The sequence below is a fragment of the Macrosteles quadrilineatus genome, unplaced genomic scaffold, assembly GCF_028750875.1.
Source record: "Macrosteles quadrilineatus isolate MER2022 unplaced genomic scaffold, UCM_ALF_1.0 Scaffold_3__2_contigs__length_128488019, whole genome shotgun sequence".
In the NCBI taxonomy this organism is placed as follows: domain Eukaryota; kingdom Metazoa; phylum Arthropoda; class Insecta; order Hemiptera; family Cicadellidae; genus Macrosteles; species Macrosteles quadrilineatus.
Window position 1 is genome coordinate 73,382,561 of NW_026542596.1, and position 15,623 is coordinate 73,398,183.

Sequence of the window (15,623 nt, forward strand, 5' to 3'; positions counted from 1 at the left end):
TATTTTCTCAGAATACAGGAGAAAATGATGATTCTAATAATCATATAATTTCATATTTATTTGCAAACATATACACATAAAACATTACAAACTAGCTTAGATAGTATCATTAAAAAGGTCTAGCATAAAAAAAGCACATCAATAAGCATTTAAACATGCAATTACACATTCAGAACTTGTAAAAACGCAAGTGTTCAATAACATTTCAATATGTTTTTTTCAGTATAGTAAGGCTATATCTATACATTTTAAAATTATTTGTAAATTTCTTTGTTCATTTTGTTATGTTTTTCACTAATTTGTACAACTTTAAGATATCCCTCATTTTTGACCAAGAATGGCCATTGAAACAATCTTCACGGTGGTAAAGTTTTTCCTGAAACAATTAATAATAATACAGTGTAAATGTATGAAATAATTGAATTAAACCAAAATAGAGCTTAAATTTAGAGGTATTTGATACAAAGTAGTGTGGATCAAGCTGGTCTAGTGGTAGATTTTGGACCTTAAGGTCCAGGGTTTGAATCCCGCCAATCACTAATGGATTTGATCTAAATTAATTCCGCAACGCCCTCGAATACCTAAAGTATTGTGTGAAACAACTCCAGGCTAGATTTAGAATTTTTTTTTTAATACGTCACTTCACCTTTCTTGTCGCAGGTGACCTAGATACCTGTGATATAAACCTATAATGTTTTTATTTTGTTTTCTCACAGCTCAAGGTTATCTTCAGTCCATTGTGCCACAGAATTACCCTAAAGCTATTTGCCATTGATGATAGGAGGAATTTTAACAATCACACACACAAAATGTCCACTATATCAGACACATCCCCTTTGCCAACAACATATTTCCAAACAACAAGTTGTGAAATTTGGACATTATGAACCTCACCCAAGTATCATAAGTAGCATGGATTGTCCATAGTTAGTTTTTACGCTCTTAAAAAATATTTATTGCTTGTTTTAGTGTTATTTTCAAAAATATGTAAAACTTGTTGATGTAACACAAGAAAGATCACACAAAAATAGATGCAAATACGACAACAGAATCTTAAAAGAAAGAATCAATTCTGGTTTTGTCACCTTCTCAAAGCCACAAGATGTTTTTCATGTCTCTCTATCTTTCTCTCTCTCACTCTCTTGGTTATAATATTGTCTTGTGAATGAAATATACATCCCACCTATATAATCGTAGCCAATTTTTCTATTGATATAGGACATAGTAAAATGAGCCATTCACACAGTTTTTTTTTCTCTCCTAGAGTTTTTGTTACTATACTGTGATAGTTGATGTGACATAAACTGCTGTAATTGTCCTTTCAAATTTGCTTGGTTAAACAGTTGGTGTATTCAACATAAATCATTATCATTATCAATTGAGGGGGACTCCATCATATTTTAACCCAAATATGAGCAAAGTAGTGTAGAGTGGAGTGATATGATCTGTGTAGCTTTGTTACTGACAAGAACCAGCTGTTTCATTAGACCGGACCATTTTATTAAATCAAGGACAGATGGGTTTAGTTTTAAACCATCAAAAACTACACACTTTTCTCATGATTGAACCGGCGACCTTTTTATTGCTAGGTTAGCACTATAATAACCACTCAGCTAGGAATCAGTGCACTCTGTGGTTGGCTCAATTTAACATAATTTCAATTCCTAAACAGATTATAACTTTACTAAAGAAATGAATATAACTAGCTATATCCAAGGTCAAAGATAATGCACATTGATTCTTTTAGAGACCACAAAACAATGAACACATATTCACGGATACTTACAGTTCACCATCCCACAACGCCGAGACACAGTGCGCCAGTGAGTGTGAGCACCAGAGACGTAGACGCCAGCTGCAGAGAGGGTGCGCCATTGCAGCCCATCTCAAAACACTGACAGCTGATCTCATCATGGTCCTCGTTCCTCATCTGGTAACAGTCCAGCCGCGGGTGTCTGACCCAGCCACACCTGCGGATCACCACCTCCATGTTGTCTCGCACCTTGACTGCAGAAATCAACAAAAACAGTAAATAATTTGTTTATGCAACTCTTTGAGCCCCAAGGTCCAATAGTAGCTACCAAGACTAACATCGCTAAACTTCTACAAGCAAATACTTATGCATACAAAACCAAAACAGCTGAAACTGAAACCTGCACCTGATGTAATTTAACAACTTTCCATTAACTATTTTTAAAATATATAATTTATTTTTGTAAAAAAATACAACCGACTTCAAACGCTCTAAAAAGAATGAAATTATTTCAATAAAGTAAACTTTTGTATTAGGCAAGCTCACGTATTTTAAGTCGACGCGGCTCTATGATGATTTTTGATACAAAATTGAAAGAGGGTGTCCATATTGCAGGTGACTATCTATAACTAAAGGTGTTAATCTGCATGTCTTTTTCATAGTTATGCGTTAAGTGTTATTTAATTACCGTAATCAGAGATCGGCATTATAGTGGTATTAACGAGTATCTTTAAAAAGATTATAACGCATTTAAATGTTTCTAACTTGGAAAAGTAGCGTTTTAATACTAAACTAGCTTCTTTTCCCTATCATAATATCAAACTAGTTTTACTGTAGAGTGCTCTATTTGCTTCAAATGAATGAATACAATGACCAAAGAACACTATTATTATAATTATTGATTGAGATGGAGACATTACCTATGTATTTTAACTCAAATGCAGTGCCCTGATAATCTTTAAAGTTAAGGATGAGAGTATAATGGAGTGTGAAGCTTGGTTACTGACAGAGATCAGCTGTTTCATTAGCCAGGACCATTTATTAAAAGCCCATGATCAAGGACAGCTGGGTCCAGTTTCAAACCATCAAAAAGCTACACACCTTTTTCAAGATTTGGTGACCATTTGATTGCCAGGTGAACACTAACCACTGAACTACCCAGCTATCACTCACTTCTCTGTACTAATTTCCTACAGAACGGCTCTTCTCCCTGGTACTTCTCAGTGTCTAGACAAGGCTTGTAGTGGTAGCTGCTAGTGTCGTTGGGTTTGATGTAAGCGCAGTCTTTGTCCAATAGGGAGTTGCACTGGAAACACCACAGGGATGATACCCCAGGGAGGAATGGGTTGAGGTCGTTGCGATCACGTTCTCGCCCGTACTGGCCTGAAACGCCTGGAAACAATCTTGGTATCAGAAGCAGGCAAGAGTATGACTATTGGCAACATGTGATATTGAATTTGCAATATACAGTAGTAAAACCCCTGTTACTGGGCTGGTTCCCTGTTGCTATGTTGGATAAATTCCACCACCCTTGGCTAATGTACCTTTCCTGATGCCTGACTCACTTCACATTCTTGCTGTACCGGTATACTAAAAATATTGATTATTTGCCATTTTAAAAGACTACGAGATTCACTGATCCATCATAATAAACGAGATTGCGCCACTCTTCCTACACTCATCTCCATTCATACTTGGCTTGAAATACCTACTTTGTATGGTCGCCATTTCATTGAAAGATATTAAAGTATCTCTAATTTTTTGTTTAAGCTGTCTTTGGAAGTGAGCTTTTAACCTTGCATTTGCCCGTCCACATAGACTACAGATCTGTGTAGTCTATAGTGTATAACGTATCCAGCAAAGCAAGGGGTGAGCAGGTACAGTACAAAGGTAAACTGTACTGATAAAATGTTTGCGGCAGTGACCAGGATCCAAACCCACTACATCGCACCTTTGGGCCCTAAGTCTGTGACGCTAACAACTGAGCCACCGACTCACCTTTGTGTCATATTGTTTCTACTACCTATTCAGGTTTTTTGTATCATCCTCGATGTGCTATGTAATTAGTGTATCAGGTCAAAGTCAGTACATAATTCAATTATGTACTGAACACACACTAAAAGATACACTAAAAGATACATTTATATATTTTTAAAGATATACATATATATATATATATATATATATTTTATACACTAAAAGATATTAGGTTACAGTAACGTGTTCCCTACCAACCATCACACTCCTCTGTATCTGAGGACTGTGTATACAGTAGTTGGTAGCTAATGTGTTTAGGGATTGTAAATGTACAGTAGTAACTCACATTTTTTATGTTCTAAAAAACTAAAAATGTGTAGGGAAACCCTTTTGTTTTCACCTGAAAACAACAGTGATGTATGTCTCTTAACCAGTACCTTTAGTCAATGTCAGTACCTAAATAGAAGACTGAAGAGAGATTAGTTTTTAAAAATTATTAATAACAGATAAAGACTTTGACATTTTGAAATGCCCCTTGTATTAAAAACACCTGAACACTTAAATCAGATATAGTAATCTTCCTAAAGAAATTAAAACATTGAATGTACGTCCTTAAAATTAGAATTACTAAAAACATCATAAAGAGACTGTTTTTAAGTAAGATTAGTGTTACCAATTATTAAGGTTAGAGTTACCAATTAAGGTTAGAGTTACCAAGTAAGGTTAGAGTTACCGATACTTATCCATGACAATACCTTGAGTTATTGCTGCAAGAAGAAAAGAGGTGAAGATGATCAAGATACCTCTCCTTTGAGAAGCCATGTCTTCTGAAAATTAATATTTTAAATAAGGATAGTTTTTGTAAATTATTACCTGCTAGAATTAAAACACAGAGCTTATTATTGTTCTTTACAAAAAAATAGTCTGTGAGACTAACTAAGCATTCTGTTTTATACTTAACGCTGCTGTATATTTTGTGTGAAATAAGCTTGACAATTGGTAAAATATATAAACATGCACATTTTAAAATCATCGACTTAAAAGAATTAAAAAGACAAACATTGGTGCTATGGTTTAGCTGGTGTACTGACATAAAAAAAAAAAAAACACACACATTGAAATGCTATTATAGATAATAATCTACTTACGTATCACGTATGCCAGTAGGTGTCAATTATTGTAGTTGATTATGCTGTACATGTTTCAAGCCTAATAATACGGCTCATCTTCAGCAGCATTTTTCTATGTACAATTTTCACATCGAGAGATGATTGTCGACTATATACAGACCACATATATACACAAACACAGAACATTTTAGCATGCTATTTTTATTTACACGTGTTTTTGTAGCGTACGCTCGTTGAGATTGTACATAGAAAAATGCTGCTGAAGATGAGCCGTATTATTAGGCTTGAAACATGTACAGCATAATCAACTACAATAATTGACACCTACTGGCATACGTGATACGTAAGTAGATTATTATCTATAATAGCATATTAAAGGTGTCAAGGCTGATTAATTTGACACATTGAAAGTAAAGTGACATTGGTCAATCTTTGCATTTTCTGTGTTAATTGATGCAATTAATTTAAATTAATATGGTTCTATTCATTATAAGTACTATAGCTGATATATACAAAATAAAAAAAAAACATTTTTGTTCTCTTTTTTTGACTTTTAGAGTTATGAAAATAAATTATACGTATATAGATAAATTTGTTGATAAATAAGACACTATCTACAGCAAATAATTTAAGATATCTACAGATAAATTAATAAATACAGTTTTTGTTTTATTTTCCAAACATTATATTTGCTCAATATCAAAAATATATTTTTATATTGCGTTCGTCTAAATTTTTTTACTTGCAATTAATTTATATTCAAAAGCTAAGTGAGAATATAACTTATTTTAACCAACAATGGACAAAGATATGCACTAAATATAAATTATTTCTTAAATATTTTGGTCTACTAACAATTTGCAATAAATTGGAATCACAACTAACTTAAAAACCTACCAACAATATGTTTGGTTGTTCTTCATCAATAATAAAAGATTTACATCTTTCATAACCGAAAAGAGTTGTAGGTACTTATAAATTTCTTTTCCATGTATTTCACAAGTTCATTTTAAACTAAAATAAATCACCCTATCACTAGTACTGAACAACAACAACACTGAGGTTTGGAGGAAGCAAGACTAAACTGAAGCTATAGAAACTCCCCTTCCTAGCTGTATCATGTTTCTATATTGACCTGAGTTATAAAGGTGAATTTTCTACTGCATATAATATTAAAACTGCTGATTATCCTGGTTGATAAATGTATTTAAATTTGTATTAAAATCACCCCTTTAACTGCACATTTTGAGAAAAGCACAGTTGGATTTTGGTTCAAAATGGTTACAGGGGTAACTTTCATATACTGGTTTTGTAATCTATATATACAGAGTTAATAAAAAGTCTGTAGACTGAAATGAGGGGTCACTCAATGGGGCTTAACATTTGAAATTTTTGAGTTTCCCCCAAAATTCCACATTTCGGAGATGACCACGAAGTAGCAGTTATGCCCAAAAACTACTTCATAACATGTCATAAAGGTGTGCAGAGTTTGGTTTTTCTAGTGTGAGCCGAAAAAAAAATTGACAGGGGGTCTCCAGACTGTTTTAAACCTGTTTTTATATCAAATCCAATGCATGTCGTTTGCCGTATGTTTGTTTGTCCTTTATGCGTTACCAAACCGGCCATTCGATCGTTGTGAAACTTTGGGAAGTTGTTCTATGTGGTACAAGAAGGTTTCTGTCCCATCCCCGTTCTTGAATTCGCTCGGAGCTCCGCTCCTGTGGCTCTGTAGTTTCCCATGTTTACCTTATGGGTATTCATAATTACAAAAAGAATCAAGGATATTGACAGCTGTTTCAAATAAACCAACAGTTTGGGTTCTGTTCAATAGCATTAGAAGGTTACAAGGTTCAACTACAGAGTGCAGCGCTATTACTATCCCCCCCCCCCCCCCCTTTGTAAAGCACTAATATAAATACAGTAGTAACATTTTATTCATTATGCATTTTTAGTAAATGATAAAAATATATAAGTTACTTTCTAATAAGTATCGGCCATAGGCAAATTGGGCAGTCTCATAGCTCATTTGTCAACACAATCGGCACTGAAAAGGCAGAGTGTCGTGGGTTCGAGTTCGAGCCCTAATTTAGCAGCTTTCAGTGTTTTGTCGAAAAACTTATTTTCAAAATATGACAGTAGTGGCAACTTGTGGAACTGAGCTCTTTGCCAGAATTTCCTTTCGCAGAAACAGCCTTATATCCCAATCTTATTTACCAACCTAGTCAATTGTCTGGGTAGCCGAGTAGTGGTTATAGTGGTCACCTTCAAATCTGAGGGTTGCTGGTTTGATCCCAAGCAAGATCATTTCCAGACCCAGATGTCATTTGTTATTGAGGTATGAATTAATGATACCGTACTATCTAACAAAAAGGTCGTCGTTAGTGTCGTTAGATATTAAAAAGACCAAGATTTGGACCCATCCCTTCCAAAACACATAACAATGCCTGCAGCGTAGAAAACCTGACAAAGTTAAAAAAAATTGTTCAGCAATTCTGTAACCATACCAGCTTACCTCATACGTAACTCGATTAAGGCCTTTGAGGCCCAAGTGGATGGGCAAATACAGGGTTGAAAGAAGCTGTCACCCTCATTGAAAAAAAAATCAATTAAATGTTAACTTAAATGTTTAAATGTCTACACAATAGAGTTTGTTAAAACCTTTATTGATCCATACAAAAAACAACCATCTATTGAGCAAGTTTAGGGTAAATCTATTTTTCTATTGTTGAATTTACAAGAAAAGAACATGTGGGTGATACTAAAAATATCAATAACTAACACTATATTTACCTGGTTTAAATTTAAAATACTACCACTTCAGCTGATTCAAGAAGACATTGGTTCCACTAACAGCTGTTCAAATTTCACATTAAACTGGTATCAACAGATCATAGTTCAAAACCTTGACTTTTATCAGTAGAATAACAAATCGTTGGAAGCTTTTAATTACGAGTAATAGTAAGAGCTATACTCGTTCACAAAATTTAGGCAGTTTGAGTGGAAGTTCCCTCCACCACTTTTTCCTTCTTAATGTAGCAGCTGATTGACTTTTTGACAAATATCAGCTGTTGAGCTATTATGTTTTAATGGTATGACCAAGACATGTTTGGGATAGATTTCTCTTCCAAAACCGCCTAAATTTTGTGAATGGAGTATGAAAGAGTTAATAAAGGTAGTAAGTATTTTTTTAAACTTGGTATGGTACTCTTTATTTGGATCTTACAAATATAACAATCTTTAAACAATATTCAACCTTACTTCATCGTTACCTTTGTTGTATTTTACAAGAAAAAACAAGTATTTAGACAATTTTGTATGTTTACAACAACGTTTATTTGGAAGTATTTATGACTTGTTGAACTTTTTGATTAAAATATATTATATTCCTTCCGTTGTGAGAGTGTTATGTAAAAAAGCCATGTTCCGAGTTGTTACTTAAATCTTCAGCAATTAACATGAACACATGACTCATTTCTTTACTGCCCGAGAAGACAAAAAGGTTTGCATTTTCACAGAAAATTTGGGCCAATTTAGAACAATTTGATTTTAGGCTAATTATTTCAAAGAAGAAGTAATGTCAAGACTACTTGGCTGGATTGTGATTAATGGAGTAGACACTAATTGAGTGCTAGGAAGGTAGTAAGAGCAATATCGTTTGGTACAATATGGTTTTATTGTCTATTAAAAAGTGATTACAGCTGTTGCACATGGCTAAGAAGTAATGTCAACCCAGCCAGAGTCACAAACAGGGGTCCAAGGCGATGGAGAGAGGAAGAGCCATTGCATCCGTGCTCAAAACACTGACAGTTAATTTCATAAACATCATCTGATATGTCCTCTTTGCAGTCTGGCGGAGAGTGCATGGTCCAAGCACATTTGCGTATCACAAGGTCTTTCTTGTAAATCTTACCTGTAAATAAACATAGTTTGCAAATCAGATTTTATTACTTAAGCAGGTTTGCCACTTTTGGTTAGGAAAAAATTGGGACATGTCCCCCTACCCCTTGGATTAACATTAGCATAACACAGGCATAAGGGACCAAAGTCGTGACTGTCCCGACAGAATCGGGACGGGTGGCAACCCTGCTCTATACATAATTATGATATTGGTAAAAGTATTGTTTTCGTCAACATTTTTGAGTTGAGTTTTGAGACCCATAACCTAGAAAAAGAGGTTTTTGAAGTGATGCTGTGTGTAGGTGTGTGCAGAGCTGCAGACTACAGCTCATATCACCCAACTATAATGAAATTTAGCTATAGAGGTAACAAACCATGGTAGCATGGTAGTATGGGGGGTTTAATTTTTTCAATTTAATGTTGATGTTAACATAAAATAACATTAAAATCAGATTTTTACAAAAACTTAAACGATTTGATTAAAATTTAGTATGGTCCTTTTAACTCTAAACAAAATGGTACAAACCCCAATGCTGTGAAGATTATGGTACAAAAGTAATTGTAATTTTATCCATAAAATTACTCCCACCGCTGACCACATTACAAGGGATGTTGAAGCTATAATGGGAAAATGTAGGTGTCAGTTTACTGATACTGTTTATTTATGTGTATGGAATATTTGTACTCATAAATTCACACTTGATAAAGAACTCATTACTATATACAAACCGGGGTAAAATAATAAGTCGGAATTATCAGTAAATCTACCCCTGGTGGACATTATAAAAAGAAGGAATAAATGTTATATGGTGAAGCCAGTCAAGGTGAGGGACAACTGAGAGCGTTTGGATACATGGTCTCGGACAGGTGAGGATAGTGACACTGTCGGTGATTAGTTGGATTTATGGATTTGAATCGTCAACCGACTGTATTAATTCATGCAAATGAAATCTCTATGTTACATCACTGTTGCCAATATACAAATCTACACTCAAAACTTTATAAATCAATATGCATATGTTACAGTGTTTTCACTCATACTTGGCTTAAAATACATACTTTTGTATGGTCACCTTCAAAGTAAAGTATTAAAGTAAAATTATTAAAGTGTATGAAGGTGATGTCTTTGTGCATTACTTATATTCGTGTTGTGTACTCTCAAAAAATAATTTTGGTTCTTCATTTTCTGTTGCAAAAAATCTTCCTGTCTCCATGGCTGGTGTGTAAGACAAAGCTCACCAGATAGTTAAGTCACCAGATAAACAGTAAGTTTAGTGGGTATCTGGGAAATTAAATACCATGGACAGATGAAGTCAAGAGCTTGTGAATTGTAGGAAGTGGAACATTTTTCATTAGGACTGCCTTCTCACTAAGTTGCAACCACCTTCAGCCACTGAGCCACTAGATCCGTAAAATTGCATCGGGTCATTGGGTCTTATGGAGCCCTTCACACTAGCTGGTCGCAGCTACCCGCTACTTTTAGGAGGCCAAGTAATGTATATGTGGCCCTTCACATCAGGTAGCTGTGACCTAGCTGTCGGGGGTGCAAACCATCGATCCCTATGGTGCAAACGTAGCTTGTTTTGTCGTCTGACTCCCTTCTCTGTAATTTCTGTCACTGCTGTCCAGTAGTTTGAAGCTGCACACTAACCTGTGAAACTTTCTTGACTTGCGGATCTTTCACTGTTTGTTTTGAGTTATAGTGTTATTTAAGTTGCTTTGATCAGTTCATAGGAGAAGTCTCTGACGAGGAAAAAATAAGACACGCGTCTCCTTGACAAATGAATCATACGATACAAAAAAATGTCTTTTTTTAAGAAGGTCACAGCCAATTGGTGGCAGCCACCATGTTTGAAGGGACAAGCTTGGTTGCGACTTGTACCGGATGATGGTGACCTAATGAGAAGGTGGCCTACTATCCAAGAAGCAGAAAATACTCACATTTCTTGTGGTATTTAAAGATCCTAGCAAAGATGCCACAACAGGGTACAGGGATTCATAAAAACTTTACATTCAAACCAACCAATCAAATTAAATTTCAAAACATTGGGTCATTGGGCATTTAATATCAATGCTTTCCAACAGTATGTGGATTTGGAAAATAAAAAGACTATGAGATGGAATGATGCCTCGAACTAAGATTTAACTTAGTCAGAGATATATCACAGCAAAACTGGAAAACAAAACAAACCTCTTATACAATGACTTTAGGAAAAATCAGTTTAAAAACAGAGACAGGCCAAATTTTGATAAAAAAATTGAATTAATGAACATTTTATTGTGCCTGCTGTGTCAACTAAAATGTTTGGAAGGCTAAAAAGATCATTAATAAAAATAAACACATAAAAACATTGTCATCATGGTCTGTGTGTTATATGTTCACTTCTTCTAAAACTGGGTTGTGCGTTGTGGATAACAGAAAGTCTAAAAAATGTTTAAGTTTGGTGAACATTAAAGTGTTAAAGTTTGTTCAAAAAAATTTCCTATAGTCAATTGTTAGTCAACGGTGTACTCAGACAACATAAAACTAAATATGTTTTCTATATACTAAAACTATGTGTACTTACTTCTTTTGACAATTTTTTGACAAAACGGTGGAGGGCCATCAGAAGCAGGGCATAGACTTAAAAGGGGATTGCTTGCATCAAAGGGCGGCTTTATAACAACACATCCATCATCTAACCATGAATCACACTGGAAGCAGTACAAAGGACCCCTCACAGGAAAGCTACGGAATCCAATGTCTGTTGAGTTGCTGAGTTCAATGTTCGGTAAGCTGCTAATTTCAATGTTCTTCAAGCTGTTCACTGTGTTGCTGCCAATGCTACTGTTCTGACTTGTCACCCCTGAAAACCCATTGAAATTAAACACACCGGTAATGAGATGTCCTAAAGGATATTCTCTTGGTGATGTACTTAGCGAAACTTTTAATAATCTTTGCCAAAAGTCTTCTTTAAATAAATATGCATTTTTAACCCCATCTGTGAGTACTGAAATGCATAGTGTCTTGATAGGTACTTAAAGTGCTTGGTTAGCATTCCAGAATTACAGTCCTTCTAAACAAAACTCTTCTTCCTTTGTAATTATAGATAAGTTACCAGGATTAGGAAGGATACTTTTGTGTTACTTCCTGTTATTTGGAAATACCGTGCTGTTAATTATGTCAACAAAAAATTGTGTTACAAAGAACTTATGGTAGCCTGCTCTTAAACCTTTTAATTACAAAGAATCATTCATCGATTCAGCCTTGCAGATAGTCAGTTTACAGATAGTCAGGTTAAGTACAAACATTGACTATACACTACTATTATTACTTACTATTAGAGTTGAGGTACATAAAACCATAGTAAAAGAAGGCTAAAGTCATGATGGTTGCAAAATCCAAAAACTTTTTCATGGAAGCGCGGACGTTTGTTCACCCTCTTCCACAGTTATGGAAAGTCATCGTTTTCCATGATCGTGGCCGAATCTTTAATGTATCCAGAGGTTGTGTAGACATAAATCATTGTCTCCCACGGTCATGGAAAGTCGTCACCGTTTTCTGCAATCTCGTTAAAATCTTATGTTCATCTTCTGCGGTCTTTAAGTCGTAATCATCGTCTTCTGCAGTCACGGAAAAAATGTTACCTCTTTCTCCGCGATTTCAGTGAGCAGTGACAGTTAGACCTTGGCTTCCTCCCGAACTATGGTTATGGGGGTGTTATTTACACCACTGGTGGTGTAGCCTAAGCTTAAAAGGGTATTTCCCATTGCTCTACCAAATACAGGTGAATTCCTTACATGTTGCACACCATAGCTGACTGTATTTGAACCCTAGTAGGTTTCTCCTGGCCAGGGAGAAAACACCTTTAGACTGATCAACCATGTACCATGTACACATCTGACACCCTATCACATAGCAAATACTGGTAAACTCATTGACCAAGGGTAGTAGTTATAAGCTTTAATTCTATGTTTTAGCATAATTATGTTAAGCTGGGCATTCCTAGGCGCGGAAGCAGAACGGTGTGCGGAGAAACAGTTTTCCGCTTGTCAAAGTCAACCTTTAGGATAACAGTACCATTACCTATGAAGAGAGGAGTGTGGACTTTGCTCTCTTTGGCTGGTAGATAAACTGTTATATGCAGGAAATTTGAAGGCAAATCTAGGGATTTTTAATTTTGGTGTAAGACAAATTTTGGAGGAATATAGACGGCAAGTCACATGTGATCAATTGTCCACTTGAAGCGGTGAATAGGAGAGAACAATTGGAAGTTTTAAATAGAAAGTTCTGGAGTTGAGAAAAGATAACTTGATGAGAGACAAGGAAACAATTGAGACATTTAGCAACGTAGCTAGAGCTAGGGTAATAGGAAGAAGTAGGGATACATACATAGGAAAATGCAAAGAAATAAACAAATAAAGAAAGAAATTTAATGATAATATTCCTGAGAAGGTGATTGGGGAGGTTAGTGGAAATCCCAATGATAGAATAGCTGGGTAGCTCAGTGGGCATAGTATGTAGCTTTTTCATGGAAACTGGATCCGGCTGTCCTTGATCATTGAGCTTTTAACAAACAGTCCTGACTAATAAAACAGCTGATCTTAGTCAGTAACATAGCTACACAAGGCATCACACTCCTTTCTACACTCATCCTTCACTCATATTTGGGTTAAAATATGCACATAGATGGTGTCCCCGCCTCAAATGATAATGATAATGATACAATCACTCTGGGTGGTAGGGGGAGGGGAGTCGGTCTGTTCGGGTTTTGTTTGGGACAAAGAATGCGTCTGGAAGAGGATTGAAAGTGGCCGAAGCCTGAGAAGAAAGATTTCCTATCTATGGTAAGCGGCCAGGATAATAAGTCCCAGACTTAAGCCAGGCATGGTGGTGGTCACGAGGGGCTTTGACCCCAGCATGTCTGCTCTCCGCTTCTGTGCCTAGGAAAACCCAACTTCAGGTAGAATTTCCATCTTCGTTTCTGCTTAGTTATATTTTGTGTGCTTAGTTATAAATTGTTGAAAGTAAAGGATTTGCTATGTGACTGGTGGTGGCCAAAATATAGCGATTTTGCCACTTTTGTCTCAATGCGGCTTTGTATTAAAAGAGGCTATGCTAACATACACTCTACAAACAAAAATTAAAATCTATGATCTGTTTAGCATAATTGGCCTGTTTGACCAATGGCTCATCTAAACCTACAAGGTCTATATTAAATATTACTTACCATGTATAGCAAGTGCAAAAAGAAAACTAGCGGCAGGTATGTTCCACATCTTGAAATTCATGTTGCCTAAAGGTGATAAGAAAGATTAATACAATAACATTACCGTAAGTTAAAATATGTAATCATTAAATTACTTTTTGCCATAGAACTGTACATTTGTGCAAAACAAAATTCCAACATATAAAACCTTTGTACTTATTCAGCTTCATACAAAAATTGTCATTACTGTTGTTAGACAACTTTTGGGGCATTTTTAGTAAAACATAAAATTATTGTCTTAAGTCAAGCAGGAAATTAAAATCTTAGTTTGTGCCTCTTCAAATGCTCAGACTGTTGTACTAACTTGGGTCGTATACTTTTTTTTAAATACTATTTTTATGACTAATTTGTTGTGGATTCTAAATCTAAATTATAGGATTAAATATTTGCACCATCTTACAATGAAGTCCTTTGTTGAATAATTGTACAACTAACTATAAAGTGATATTTCATCCACACTTACAATGCAGAATCACAATATAAAATTAATAACTAAACATATTTTTACGTGTACTTTACTTATCTTGGAAGTATTATTGCATTTAGTCTTGATAAGCTCATTGTTATTTGTTAATAGCCTGAACATTATAATGATACATCAAACACCATGCATTTCAAACCAAACTACAAGAGGTAAATCATAAGTAAGCATGTTGAGATTAAAGTACTTCCATCATATCAGATCAAAATTTTTATGGTCAAATACAGAACCCTGTACTGTATAGATTTTCTCAAGATGACAATCATGTTTGTTACTTTTCTATCAAGTATTGTATTTCTAAGAATTGATGGTTCGTAAGATTTTCTAAGGACAGTAATTCCAAATTATATTTTTTAATCGTTTTTCATTGAACTTCCAAGCCATGGAAACATAATGTTTTTTTTTGCAAAGGTTTGTTTGGGTTTATGAAGGGAGTAGTGTGAAGTAAGAAAGTAGTTCTCAAAGCTTCACAAGGCCTGGACTGATGGGTGGATGGTAGAGTAAGGCAGAGCGGGCAGGACCAGATGTTACCTACGCTTCTTATATCAGGTCATGGAACTGAAGAAGGCAGGAAGAAAGAGTATGAAAGGATGGCATCAGCAGTGCAGGACAAACCAGCGCGGAAAAAGGGGTACACAAGAAAGTACTCCCCCCCCTGAATAAGAACTCTTTGAGAATGTTAACTGGTTTTCTAAAAACACCCAGACATCTATTGGCTGAATGTGATGCACTTGGGCGAAAGAGAGCCAAGAGCTTGGGAATGCATCAAGTGGCAGTTGGAGATTTTCCGCAGTTAGAACACCACCTGATGCTGAACTTCATTAAGGAGTTAGGATTGGAGGGGGTTCTCTAGGCAAAGACTGGAGACTAGTTTAGGGGACACAAAGATCTTACAGGTTGCAGTGTAATATCAGTATTATCAGTATCAGTACCCCAGGTATTATCAGTATCAGTATCAGATGGGTGGATGAATCGATGAGTGAAAATCTCCAATTGGAGTTAATGAAGTAGATTTTAATGTGCGATTTGCCATGAGAGATAAAGCATTGTCATGAAAAAAAATGTTGGACATCAATATTTTAGTTTAGCAATTTTTGATCTGTATGCACCATTTTCAAACAGAAATTTAATTTATT

The 15,623-nt window shown here is 35.4% G+C and overlaps 2 protein-coding genes across 3 annotated transcripts; both read right to left on the minus strand.

Annotated features, from left to right (window-relative positions):
• Positions 1-37: 37 nt before the first annotated feature.
• LOC128990729 (uncharacterized) lies at positions 38-7,759 on the minus strand. Of its 2 annotated transcripts, none has more exons than XM_054413269.1 (5): positions 7,651-7,759; positions 4,486-4,557; positions 2,927-3,145; positions 1,787-2,007; positions 38-376 (listed from the first exon to the last, which is right to left on the minus strand). In XM_054413269.1, exons 2-4 carry the CDS (start codon positions 4,550-4,552, stop codon positions 1,790-1,792), a joined length of 504 nt encoding a protein of 167 aa, XP_054269244.1. In that variant the 5' UTR covers positions 4,553-4,557; positions 7,651-7,759; the 3' UTR covers positions 38-376; positions 1,787-1,789. The 2 variants fall into 2 exon arrangements, with proteins under 2 accessions (XP_054269244.1, XP_054269245.1); XM_054413270.1 differs by lacking the exon at positions 7,651-7,759 and adding an exon at positions 5,758-5,817.
• A 655-nt stretch (positions 7,760-8,414) lies between these two features.
• On the minus strand, positions 8,415-14,486 carry LOC128990914 (uncharacterized). The gene is made up of 4 exons (XM_054413570.1): positions 14,470-14,486; positions 13,968-14,033; positions 11,325-11,603; positions 8,415-8,770 (listed from the first exon to the last, which is right to left on the minus strand). Exons 2-4 carry the CDS (start codon positions 14,026-14,028, stop codon positions 8,553-8,555), a joined length of 558 nt encoding a protein of 185 aa, XP_054269545.1. The 5' UTR covers positions 14,029-14,033; positions 14,470-14,486; the 3' UTR covers positions 8,415-8,552.
• Positions 14,487-15,623: the final 1,137 nt, after the last annotated feature.